Genomic DNA, 13,629 nt, shown 5'->3' with positions numbered 1-13,629 from the left:
AATTCATTATGGCAGTCCTGGCGTTCCATAGGGATTCAGCCACCACTGATTCCTTGAAAACAGGAATCAGTGGTGGCTGATAATTGAAAGAGGATTCGTTTGAAGTTTAAAGGCCAGTAGTCTGTTTGTCTGTTATCTGAGGATGGCAGCCATACGACAGACTCACTTCAGCTCCTAAAGCATATCAGAAAGCTTTCCATATGTGGTTTGCTGTATGACAAGCTTGGCTGTTCCTAGAGACTGGACTGGTGTTGAGGAATCAAAGCACTTTCTCATGTCTCATTCATCGAATCAAACACACATTTGTACAGCACTTTAAACCATGCCTAAGCGCTTTCTAACATCCAGACTTCAATGGATGCATTGAGGGAAACTCAGGGCTCAGTTTGGCATGCAGTATGGAGGAACCAAGGATCAATCGACCAGCCTTAAGATTGATTGACTACTCACTCTACTACTCTTCCATTTAAAGCACAAACAGGAATAACATTGGTGGGAAAGCGTGCACTTGCATCAACCATACTTTAAACTTTTTTCTTACTTTTTTGTCTTTTACTCAGTATTGTAGAGTGTTACTTTGTTTAAATAGTTTTCTCTCAAAGATCCGAGTTGAGAGAGTTTTTGTTCTCCTCATATACCGTATTTTTTGGTTTACAAGGCACATTATGCAAAACAAAACAGTCAGATAAGTCAAACTTTACTCAACTCATTCTTCTTGCTTCCTCCACTTCTGTACCATTGATTCATCAATGCTGAAAGCGTCTTGCAGCTGCTCTATTCCCATGTTGTTGCAGTATATTAATGACTATCTTTGTATTGTGGATGGATTATCTCAGTTGTTCTCCTGACTGAAGTTTGGTCCGTTTACAGCATCCTGCCATGCAATTGCATTTGTCCCTAATCATCAGGAACCCTCACGTTAACTTTTATCGAGTGGAAAAAAGTTAGCGTTCATCCTCCAGCTTCACTGTGTTTATGCTATGCTAACATAACCCAACTACAGTAACCCTACAAACATCACTGCTGTTTAGTTTTCTATCTTCATTTATGATGGAAGTGATTGCAGAGCTGTACGTTTGAATTCTTTCAGAAACCTCTCGGACAGAACATGCTATATATTATATTATATCAATATATATGGTATATTATCTTTAGGTAGAAACTAGTGAGCTAACTTCCTGCTAACTTCTAACTCCCTTAAATGTAATAAATTGTGTTTTCATGGATGCCTGGATGTTACTTAACTTAATTGTTACACCTGGTAAAGCAGCATTGCTGATCATTTTTTTTAGTGTCAAAAGTCAAAGTGAAAAATCCTGAAATTGTGGGCTGGCCAAAAAACCTCCTAAACTCTTTGAGAAAACAAGCATGGGTTACAGCTTAATTTTTTTGCCAGAACTGCCTAAACCCAATTTAAAGTAATTTCTCTCAGCAAACTCACTACTTTAACAAAGCTAGAGTAGTCTGAAGTGTAGTATTAAGAGAGCTGACCTAAAATTAAACCATACCATATATAATAATTTCTTCAGTCTTTCATCAATTAGATCCCATTCCTATAAGACTGTTAAAAACATTGTACCATTAATTAATGCTTCAGTTTTAAATTGGAACAATTAATCTGTTAACAGGATATGTGCCACAACCTTTCACAATGGCTGGCAAACAGGGAAATGAATCATGTCTGTGTTTTCCTGAATTTCAGTTTCTACCACGTTGGCAGCTTACTCAAAAGTGGAAGCCAGTTTGCATCACTTCAACATGAAACTTTAACGTGGTTAAGACCTCCAGTCACCATAGTCCAAAATGACTTGTTCAAGGCTACAAAGCTTTTCAAGTACAAGTGTTTCAGCTACACTTGTGATTACACAAAGAAATGAATGGCTCATGCACTGCAGTAATGAGCTAAAGCTTTAGAGCAGGCCATTTTTATTCCCATTGGGGAGGCTCAGTGACAGAAGATGTGATTTGGGGGAAGGTTATATTGTATTGGGGAGGTGAGTCAGGCATTCCCAACTTTTACATTGTGCAGGGTTACTCAGAACCCATGATCTTTCCTAAGCTGAGGTTTTTTTGTACGTAAACAAAACCAGTAAGTGAAAGAAAAAGTAACAAGTGAGAGGTTCAAATGGGACCCAAACCAGGATCTCCTGTCAGACATAGGTGAGACACAGAATCTAAGCAGAGGAAAAGGTGAGTCTAAAACTTAATAATTTAAGTTTTATTAAAACTTTACTTTACAATATAAAGTGCTTTTTGATAAATGTGACAGAGTCCTAAATAAATATAAACTGTAGCTGAAACTGAATTTAAATGTAGGGCTGGTTGATCGTAATATATTTAATGTAACCAAGACATGCATAATTGGGTTACAAAAAAGTGAATATATTCCACTCTCATTACATTTAAAAGATTACTTAATCACATTGTCTCTTTAAAATATGACAGATGACAAATATTAAAATATTAATTATGATATATATACGACACTGATTTTTATGAGATAAATTGCCCTGACCTACTGTAAGTGCCAATTGTGGAAGATGAAATTCTCCCAAGTTCCGAAAGTACAGACATTTAAAAAATATTATGTTAAAAGTTTTAGTACTGATTTATCATTTTTACTCAAGTAATGGTAAAAGAAATACAGACTCTGAAATGTACTCAAAGTTAAAGGAAGTTTTTTCAGGGACATTTCCACCAGCTATTTTTTTTGAAAAGCTAAGTAATCCTCATGTTATATTTATAATAAAATAATAATACAATGAAATATAAACATCATTTTTAAAAACTGAATGAATTGACACAACTTAAACATCTTATTTGTAAAACAAGGAGAGAAAAACACTTTTTTTTAAAAGAAAAATTGCGTCCATTGTAGGCCACTAACTGCCTCCAAACCTAATTATCATTGGCTATCATGGTTCATTTCCATGTCTTATACCCTTTATGTAACCTAACACTGACCATGAGCACCACAGCTGCTCTGCACCAGTCCAGTACTCCAAACTTACTGGTGCAACATGCCCCAAGCTCCCTTTTTATACAACGTTTGAAGAACATGCAAGTTAATATAGTTCAATCTATTTTGTAGGATGTATCACAATATGAAAAAAATAACTTCAGATCTTGTACAGATCCAGTGTTTGACAAACTCTAAAAAGAATGAGGACCTAATATTTAAGCTTTAAATTTGGGGTTTATCAAATGTCACTGAGCAGTCCTTAACTTTAAAATATAACATTTCTCTGTTCTGTCTTTCTTATCTTTCTCCATCTCTGAGTGAAGTTCTCTCTCATTCTTTTCTCTCCCTGTAAAACACACTAGCTGTTCGTTTAGCTAGCAGCAGCAATCTGAACACAAATTGTTTTGTTTTGAACAGATTGTTTGTTTGCTGATATTTGTTGAGAAAGGTTTTGAAATATTTGTTGAATTTCAAATTATCTGTAACTTTAAAAAAGTTACTTCCTTTATGCTTGCTTCTCTTCTGTACCACTAGCTTTATGCTGAAATATTGTACAAGTTATGGGCATCTGCTCAAAAATTACAGTTTTGCAGGATTTGCATTTAATCCCTGATTATTGCACTATAAATGCTGTATACATTGTTTTTTTTGTTTTGCTGTGTGTTATAAACCCTGGAAATGGATAGACAATCAGGATTTTGTTTTATGTTTTATTTTTCCTGCCATTTAGGTTTAAATTGATTTGATGTCTAGAATATGAATATGAATATGTTTAGTGACTAACAATTTCCCTCAAATGCATTAAACCAAAAGTAATGAGCCTGTTGTGAAAATTCAGAATGGAGATATGTATCAGCCACCCGGACAGCTGCAGCAACAATCGGTTTGCATAACCAAAGAATTTCTGCACAAACTGTCAGAAACCGTCTCAGGGAAGCTCATCTGCATGCTCGTCGTCCTCATCAGGGTTGTCATCGTAACCGACTTGAGCGGGCAAACACTCACATCGATGGCGTTTGGCACGTTGGAGAGGCGTTCTGTTCACAGATGAGTCCCGGTTTTCACTGTTTAGGGCAGATGGCAGACAGCCTGTGTGGCGTCGTGTGCGTGAGTGGTTTGCTGATGTCAGCGTTGTGGATCGAGTGGCACATGGTGGCGGTGGGGTTCTGGTATGAGCAGGCGTATGCTATGGACAACGAACACAGGTGTATTTTATTGATGGCATTTTGAATGCACAGAGGTACCGTGACAAGATCCTGAGGCCCATTGTTAAGCCATTCATGCACGACCATCACCTCATGCTGCAGCATGATAACGCACAGCCCCATATTGCAAGGATCTGTAGACAATTCCTGGAAGCTGAAAACATCCCAGTTCTTGCATGGCCAGCATACTCACCAGACATGTCACCCATTGAGCATGTTTGGGATGCTCTCGATCAGTGTATAAGACAGCGTGTTCCAGTTCCTGCCAATATTCAGCGATTTCACACAGCTATTGAAGAGGAGTGGACCAACATTCCACTGTCACAGTCTGGCGAGGGCAGACTGTATGAATTGATGAGAAGGACCCAAAACACAGACTCCAAGGAACAGGGAACAAAACTTGAATGTTAACAAAAAGCGAGCCGTTTAATGAGGCTGGTAAAAGGTACAAACAAAAGGCAAGGCAAACTGAAGCAAAATTAACACAAACCTAAACTGGGAAATCTAAACAAACAATATGAAAAAACCTGGACATGAAACCTAGAAACATGGTGTAAAGAACATGGCGTGAACAACAGACGACCTGACAAGGAATGAACAGAAACACACAGACTAAATACACACAAGGGTGATTAGGAGAAGTAAAAACACATGGGGAAACAGCTGACACAAGTCTAACAGAACGAGACAAAGGAAGCAAAGCTGACTACACTGACATAGGACACAGACCTTCAAAATACCTGTTTATAGTAATTTTGTCCTTAATGTAAATATGTAAGAAAAATTGTGTATGTTTCTGTTCTGTGTCCTGTGTCCTGTACACCAACACAGAAGAGGCATACAGTTCACCACCTCTCCCTCCCCTGGGCAGATCTGATCATAACCTGGTGCACCTTGTCCCTGTGTATGAGCCCTTAGTGCGCAGGGAGCCACCAGCCACCCGCACAGTGCAGAGATGGTCGGAGGAGAGCGAGGAGGCTCTTAAGGATTGTTTTGAGTCGACTGTGTGGGAGGTGATCTGTGACGACCACGGAGAGGACATCGACAGCCTTACTACATGCATTACTGACTATATTAATTTCTGTGTGGATAACACCGTACCTACCAGGACTGTACGGTGTTTCTCCAACAACAAACCCTGGATTACCCCAGAAATTAAAGCTGTCCTCAAGCAGAAGAGGAGGGCCTTCAAATCCAGAGACAAAGAGGAGTTGAAAAGGGTGCAGAGAGAGCTGAGAGGACTGATAAGGAATGGGAAGGACAGCTACAGGCAGAAGATGGAGAACCAGCTTCAGCAAAATAACGTTGGTGAAGTCTGGAGAGGCCTCAGAACCATCTCAGGCCACAAACATCAGAACTCTCTGCCTGGGAGGGATGTGAGGTGGGCAAATGAACTGAATCATTTCTTCAATAGATTTGATTCATCCATGAGGCAGTCTCCAACATCGGCTGCAGACTCAACCACCCCCACTGCTGCTGTTCCACCTCTGACACCTCATACGTTTCACATCTCCTCTATTCACCCTGCTCACTCCTCCCCACCCCCAACAACAGCATCCAATACACACTCAACACAAGGCTCCAGCCTGTCTCTCTCAACCACCCAGGTTAGGAGGGAACTGAGGATTAAAGCCAAGACGGCAGCAGGTCCAGATGGCATCAGCTCGAGGGTCTTCAGGTCCTGCGCAGACCAACTGTGTGGGGTGATGGAGCACCTCTTCAAACATCGCTCGGTTCAGATCCGGGAGGCCGTTCCTCCCCATTATACCCATCCAGGTCTCATGGTCATTGCCCACTTGAACACTGAAGTCTCCCAGTAGGACAACACAGTCCCCCCAGGGCACCCAGCGAACATCACAAAACAGCTGTCTGACAGCAGTGATAGGTTAGGCTTTAGAGGGTTAAAGCCTACAAACAACATAATTTCACATCCACATTTTATATACAGACTGTGTTCAAAGTGGGTTTGATCACATGTTTGATCACATGAAAGAAGCTGAGTCACATTGTATTTATGACCACATGTTTTTATTCATGTAGGTGCATCATCTGTTATGGAGGTGGCTGCTCTGGGTCGACCTTTCAGTTTAGGGATGCTCTATGATGCCCGGAGAGGGAAACTCATTCCAGGTAAAATGTGATTTGTTGTTCAAGCAGTCAGCTGTATGGCCAGCAAAAACCCACACTAATTTGTTTCTAAAATGACCTATCTACTTATAGGGTAAGTAGATGCATGAAAGAAATATTTATCATATCAGCAAAGAAATACTGATGACCATTTACTGAAAATACTGTATGAAGAAAATAATAGTTTAAATGAAAAGGGTGAGTAAAAAAGGAGCAAAAAAAAACCCTTTAAAGAACAGAAAACCTTAAGATTAATTCATTTGGAAATGTCTGAAAGAACAGAATAGATTTTGTCTCAAAAAAAAAACATTAACAGAATCAGAACTTTGAAGCATGTTTTTTGCTGAGTAAAATCCATGAGATTTCTAACTCTCTAGAGCAGGGGTCGGCAACCCTCGGCACACGTGCCACAGTTGGCATGCGAAGGGTTAACTGATGGCATAACCAATGCTGGACTGGCCATCAGGCATTTGCTCGGTGCCCCGGTGACTTTTTTTTTCTTTGTAACGGTATAAACAGTGAAAGGTGGTGGTTTGTCCAGATGCTGGTCGGTGTGTGAAAATAACTCAGTTGTGTGGTGGTGGCTATGGCGGCACTTCCTCAGATTCAGTAAAATTAGCAAGTGGTGGAGGCCAGCAGGTGGATGAGAGAAAGGGGAGGCAGGAGTCGGAGAGACCCGAGGCGGCCGAGTGTCAGGTGAACTGAACTTCAGATAAGAAGTTATGACCTGCAGTCTATCTGGGTCAGATATAAACCAAGTTTAGGTGGAGTTTATTTTCGGTATGCTGACTTTTTACCGTCAGTTACAATAACTCGTACTGCGTGCTAGCTAGCATGACGGAGTTTCTATACAGCTGGGTGGGTGCTGTGATGTTAGTGATACCATAGTGAACTGTATTTTATTCATAAGGTTAGTTAGTAGAGTTGCCTGTAAAAAGACGGAATCGTCTCGTATTCAGAGAAAATATTACGCGTTTCGTATTGAGCTGAAAAGGAACACAGTTTGTCCCGAACTTTAGCTACAATGAAAAAAAGACACAAAGCTGGAGTTATTCTGTCTTTACGCTGCAGCTGCCTCTTCTTCTCCTCTCATTCTCTCCCCTCCCTCTCCTGTTGCTACTTCAATCATGAAACTGATCAATGATCAGCTGATCGGCTTTTCTCTCTTGTTTATTTATCGCCCACTTTGCGCCAGAAAGAGGAAACCAGCAGATGTCGCGCTAAACAACAGCAGCACGTTTAAGCTTGATCAGCTGTTGTTAGAATTTATTTAATATTAATTTCTAGTATCAGCTGATGTTTGCTGGAGCCACAGCTGTAAAGCTGCTGGTCATGATGTCGGTTTGGATATGTGGTGAGAGGGAAGCATGAAGATGAAACCAGGAGATGTCCTTACTGAATCATCAGAGCTGAACAGGTGATGGAGAAACAGGTTTACCTTTTAGGTGACATGAATGAGTTGAAGGGAAGTTATGAGCTGTTTCTGAGAGACAAATAACACCAGGATCCTTTTCTACGTAGCTGACAGCTGGTAACTGTGCAGGGGCGGGTCTAGCAAAGTTTTGTCAGGGGGGCCAGGTAGGGCATTAACAGGGAAAGGGGGGGCACAAAGAAATACTTTCTTATTCTCATTTAAAATGTCTGGCTGTTATTAAATAATTATCTGAAGCTTACAACCAAACTTTTTATCTGACATAAAATGTATAGAAATCATACATATAACATCGAAGTAGCTGGAATCCATAGCTGTACCTGTTCATGGAGCTTCAGAACATTGCAGAGGCCTTATTGACAGTATTTGGCTCTACATATCTGTGTGAGCAGATTTTCTCTCACATGAGTGTCCTCAGGTAGCTGTCTGAATGCTGGACACTCGGAGACCAGAGATCACATTAACATGTGTGTCTCTGTATTAACAAACATGCCATATTGGCCCAGTTTATTTTTCTTATCATTGTTGTGAGGAGACCATAAATAGCGTTTGTATTTTCTGTTGTACAGTTCATTTGCTGTTATGGATAAAAAGTCTTTTTTTGTTTCAAAATAGCTGATAACTATTCGCTGATAGCTGCCAACATCTGCGAACAAATATAATTCTATAAAGTTGTTCTATATAATGTGTAACTGTTAATATAGAGCGTTATTAAAGTTATTGCTAATGCAATCATATGGCACACTGACTTCTGAGGAAATTTTAAATGGCACTCATCACCAGAAAGGTTGCCGACCCCTGCTCTAGAGCTTTATGAGTGTTACAGTTTCACTAAAACTGTTTTGAAATTGAGTTTTACATTTTGTGGTACATTTCAAATACAATTTCAATCTATTTCGTTTCTGAACTTTCTAAAGACTTTTTTTCCATTTTGTGGCTGTCATGTCTTAAAGGTGTCACACTGTGGAATAATAAAACTCTGCAGAAGAAGTCAGTGGAGAATAATCAGTACAGCAGTGAGTTTCACATCAATGCAATGGATTCCATTGAAAAAAAGTCGTCACTGCTGGATGTTGATGGTTCACTGAAGGCCAGTTTCCTGGGTGGACTCATTGAAGTTGAAGGATCAGCCAAGTATCTGAATGATAAGAAGAAATCATATCATCAGTGTCGAGTCACCCTTCAGTACAAAGCTACCACCAAATTCAAACAGCTGATGTTGACTCCTGATGAAACCAAAAACACTCAAGAAGCAAAAGATGTGAAACGTTTGGCGACACATGTAGTCACAGGAATCCTTTATGGAGCAAATGCTTTCTTTGTGTTTGACAGTGAGAAGTTAGATGATAGCAGCATTCAAGTCATCGAGGGCAGCATGCAAGCAGTGATAAAGAAGATCCCCTCATTTAATGTTGACGGGAAAGTTGACATCAAGCTGAGTGATGAAGAAAAGACTGTGACTGATAAATTCACCTGCAAATTCTATGGAGACTTCATTCTTGAAAGCAACCCTGGAACATTTGAAGATGCAGTGAAGACATACATCCAACTTCCAAAACTACTGAGAGAAAACAAAGAAAACTGTGTTCCACTGAAGGTCACACTGATGCCTCTGAAGAAATTACATCCAAAAGCTGCTTACATGATAAGCAGTGGAATTATTAGTAAGGCTGAAGATACCTTACAGGAGCTTGATAACCTGGACATACGCTGCAATGATCTGCTGGAGGACAGAGTGGTGAGAAGCTTTCCACAGATACAAGAAAAGTTGAGCAGATTCAAGAAGCTCTGTGAGTATTACAGATCTTCAATCCAGCAGCAAATGGCCAAGAAACTTCCCTCCATCAGGGCAGGTGAGGAAGATGAGCAGGAATTAGTGAAAGTGTTTGATGACAGAGACAAGTCACCGTTCAGTCAGGAGAGATTAACCAAGTGGATGGAAGATGAAGAGAGAGAAGTCACCATCATCAGGTACTTTGTAGACATGATGGAGGGAACAAAGATCATCTCAGATCAGTCTGAGCTGGACAGAGAGGTGTTTAATCCAGGAGTAGAGGAAGTTCTCTGCTTTGTTTTCACCTCCCTGAAATCCACTGACCCATATCTGCAGAACATGTCTGACTACTTGGAGAAAAAGAAGCTGGAAGGTACTGATGGTAACACTCCACCTGCCCAGGACCAATGGTATCGCTCAGATGAAGTTAGAGCCAAAATGAAAGAAAAGGCAGAAGCTGTGAAGAACTGCAGCAGACTGTTTATAACAGCCATAGAAAATGACAAATACAAAGGAGCAACTATCTACCACTACAGGAACACAAACCTGGTCACTGATGGTTTCTCAGGACCTGATGTCACTGATGTGGAAAACGTAACAAACAGAAGAGATCTAATGTGGTGTAAGTACTAACAAAATAATAATAATAATAATAAAATACTCTTTCATCTTAAAATTATCTGAACAGTTTAAAGTGAAATTATTCCCATTTATTTTAATTTAACACTGTAGAATCGATACCAGGATGACTTCCTTCATTAAGTCATACTGGGTGCTGTAATTGTTCTTCCTCTTAAAACTGGCCATAAAGATGTGCACATCAAAAATAATTAAAATGTTTCAGGTTTCTCTTATTCAGGTTAAATTTGTCTTTGAATAAAAAATATGGGTCCAGCATGTTTCATTCAGAAACAAAATTCTTTAAATGCAGAAAAATAATCTTGGTGAAGAACAATGAATTGCAGATTGTATCCATGTCACTGAAATCACTTTATTAATGTCTGATTCAGCAGTATGAACAGAAGCTATTAAAGCAGTGCTGTCAGTGGATCAGTCCGATTGGTTTAGGTTCTTAAACATGTTGTTGCATTTTTTTAACAACAGTAACTTTCTGTTAATAAAGTCTTTTAATGTTTAGGCTGAACTGTGATTCTGATCAGGTCTCAAAGGCAGCACAGTGTGAAACACAGAATCAGAGAAACATGCAGATAAAATCCATCATCATAATCAAACTCAGACAAGCTGAGGTTTGAGGACAGAGATCTGACGTGTTAAAAACAGACTGTAGATCTGCAGTGGACAGATTAAGTCAGTGACATCATCACGAATAATTAATTTGATCAGGTCTCGTTATTTCCATCAGATGCCTGTGGTCTCACCCTGGATCCAAACACAGCAAACAACAACCTCATCCTGTCTGAAGGGAACAAGAAGGTGACAAACGGAGAGTCGCAGTCGTATCCCGACCATCCTGAGAGATTTGATGTTTGGCCTCACATTCTGTGCAGAGAGGCTCTGACTGGGCGCCATTACTGGGAGGTGGAGCTGAATATGAACAAAGATGCAGATGCTGCTGCTGCTGTTTGCTACAGAAAATTAGAGAGAAAGGGAGAAGGTAGATTGACTGGGTTCGGGTGGAATAACATCTCCTGGTCTTTGGGCTTTAAATGGATACCAGACCCAACTTTCTATGCAGAGCATGATGGGAAGACCACTAATCACCCACTTCCACCTTCTGGCTGCCCCCGACTGGGAGTGTTTCTGGATTGGCCTGCAGGGACTCTGTCCTACTACACAGTCTCATTTAATAAACTGAGTCACATTCACACCTTCAGGACCAATTTCTCTGAGTCTGTTTTTCCAGCCTTCAAGGTCTGGACTAAAAACAGCTCCGTGTTGCTCTGTCTGTAAACTTGATGCCACATAATTCAGTTCAGCTTTTTACACCAGAGCTGTGTTAAATGTGTAGAGTCCCATCATGTCAGTCATATTTAGTTTATTTAATATATGACAGCCAATCAGCCTGAATGATCACAGCTAAAGGACACTTAGAGCATCTTTTCCTGAAATTAAAAGAGTTGTGTTCACATAAATGGGGCCTCACATTAAGAGATAGAAATGGGTTTTTTTTATCCACCTGCACATTTCCATGGTTTCCTGCATTTGTGTTGTTTGACCCTCAGATTGATTGAAGTGATCTTTTTCTCTTTTTTTTGTGCTTTATGCTTTCATTGATCCTGCAGTTTAATCCTGATTAAAGCCTTTAAATATTTCATGATTTGTTAATCCAAGCTTTTTTTTCTTTGTGATGGTTTGATGGATTCTGCTTTTTCTTTGTATTATTTTCTTCCTGAGATTAGAATGAGTGGAAGTTAAAATAATTTGTCTGATGTTTTAATTTTAACTTGTTGCATTTGATCAGCTGATTAATTAGAAGACATTTATTCCATTGTTATATCTGAACCATTTTTTATTGTTGTGGCTGACTTCATATTTCTTCACATAATAAATGGTCTGATTGATAATTTGATTGATATTCAGACATTTGACTTGCACGGTGAATTCTCATGTAAATCTATTTCATTTCAATAAAGTTAAAAAAAACTAAACAAATCATATGAATGCATTTATTTCATATACCCTCATTTTTTAGATAAATTTTACCTCATTTATAGAAAAGTAACTTGGAGTCCACTGCAACTTAGTGTTTCATTTTGTTTCACCAAAGGGAAAAATCCCAAAATATTCAGTTTACATGTTTTACACGTTCTAAATTTACAGAGACAAAAGCTTGAAATTTTCACTGGCCTTTCTCACCATCATGATGAATCAGAATCTGTACTTTGGGACAGACTGACTGACAGACTGTATGAAATGAAATGGCTGTCAATGGATGGATGCAAGGATATTGATGGCTATACACTCGTGCAGTACAGGAGATGTATGTTTTGTCACAAGATATGAAATTATAGCTGATTTTTCAATAAACTTCAATACACTTGATTCTGTTCATCTGGACGGGGCGTTTTCAGTGGGAGAAACATTTCATCATCATCCAGTTGACTTCTTCAGTGTCAGCTGACTGCAGGTTTGCTACCTTATAAACAGTTTTCAGTTTTTGGTTTTGTGAGGCTGCTACAAGACAGAAATGGACTAAACATACAGGTACCTGTGAAAAAAAGATGTTCCCATAAATGGCATTAGTATATTGTGAGTTTTTTGGAACAGTAACTTCACCAATTTTAATTGGTCACTGATATGGACTTACAATGAAAAGTATTTTATCACCACTTATCAATCAACATGTATTTCAACTATACTGTGGCATGAGAATGAAGTTACAATATAAGGAGGGTTTTTTTTTTTTTAAAGGTAAAAATAACCAGAATACTTATTCCTTTATTTTGATATTTTGAAATTTTATTTGGAAAATGTTACATTCCTAAGTGTAAGTGGTCTAATACAAAACCCCAGTTACCTCAATTCAATGCTGAACTGAAAACCTGCCTTGGGACATGTACCACTCCTATATTCTACACTGCAGAATGATAGAATACTTTAATAAAACTAATAAACAAAATAAGACAAATCAATCAAACCTTTATTTGTCACATGCAAAGTTTGCACCTGCAGTGAAATTAGAGAAATGATAGAAATATCTACACTTTGGTTGGACATATTAAATGTAACATGTCTAACATTACGTTCATTGTATTAATAAATTAAATGAATTTAATAAAAATTGCAGAAGTAAAATTTAAGTCAGTTTCAAATACTGAGCTTGAGTAAACATTAAAGGTGCAATAATTTCTATCTGATATCGATTTATATCTTGCAACACTACATTTATCTGAAAGCTTACTTATATGGGCAAAGAAAAATCACAAGCTGCAATCATGTTCCTGGTAGAATTAGGGTACTGGGTAGGTAGGAAGAGGCACTCAGTATACTACTATTGGGGACACATTAAGAAAAAAATATATATTATGGATCATTTTGAGAAAAAAGTTAAAATGTGCGCTCAAAATGCCTTATTAAAAAGTTAAATTCCTGAAACTTGCATACAGGCCAGTTTTCTTTCCAGCACTGTGCATATGTTAGTGAATTACAGTCAGTTATTTTGTGGTCT

The 13,629-nt window shown here is 38.9% G+C and overlaps 1 protein-coding gene across 1 annotated transcript; it reads left to right on the top strand.

Moving 5' to 3' along the window:
* The first annotated feature begins 2,071 nt into the window (after nucleotides 1–2,071).
* Nucleotides 2,072–12,106, top strand: LOC116328467 (neoverrucotoxin subunit alpha-like). Its single transcript, XM_039616091.1, has 4 exons — nucleotides 2,072–2,190; nucleotides 6,208–6,297; nucleotides 8,680–10,122; nucleotides 10,864–12,106. Exons 2-4 carry the CDS (start codon nucleotides 6,222–6,224, stop codon nucleotides 11,409–11,411), a joined length of 2,067 nt encoding a protein of 688 aa, XP_039472025.1. The 5' UTR covers nucleotides 2,072–2,190; nucleotides 6,208–6,221; the 3' UTR covers nucleotides 11,412–12,106.
* Nucleotides 12,107–13,629: the final 1,523 nt, after the last annotated feature.

The sequence above is a fragment of the Oreochromis aureus genome, linkage group 8, assembly GCF_013358895.1.
Source record: "Oreochromis aureus strain Israel breed Guangdong linkage group 8, ZZ_aureus, whole genome shotgun sequence".
Lineage (NCBI taxonomy): Eukaryota > Metazoa > Chordata > Actinopteri > Cichliformes > Cichlidae > Oreochromis > Oreochromis aureus.
The sequence above is the reverse complement of the archived record's forward strand: the minus strand, read 5'-3'. Positions and strand labels throughout refer to the sequence as shown.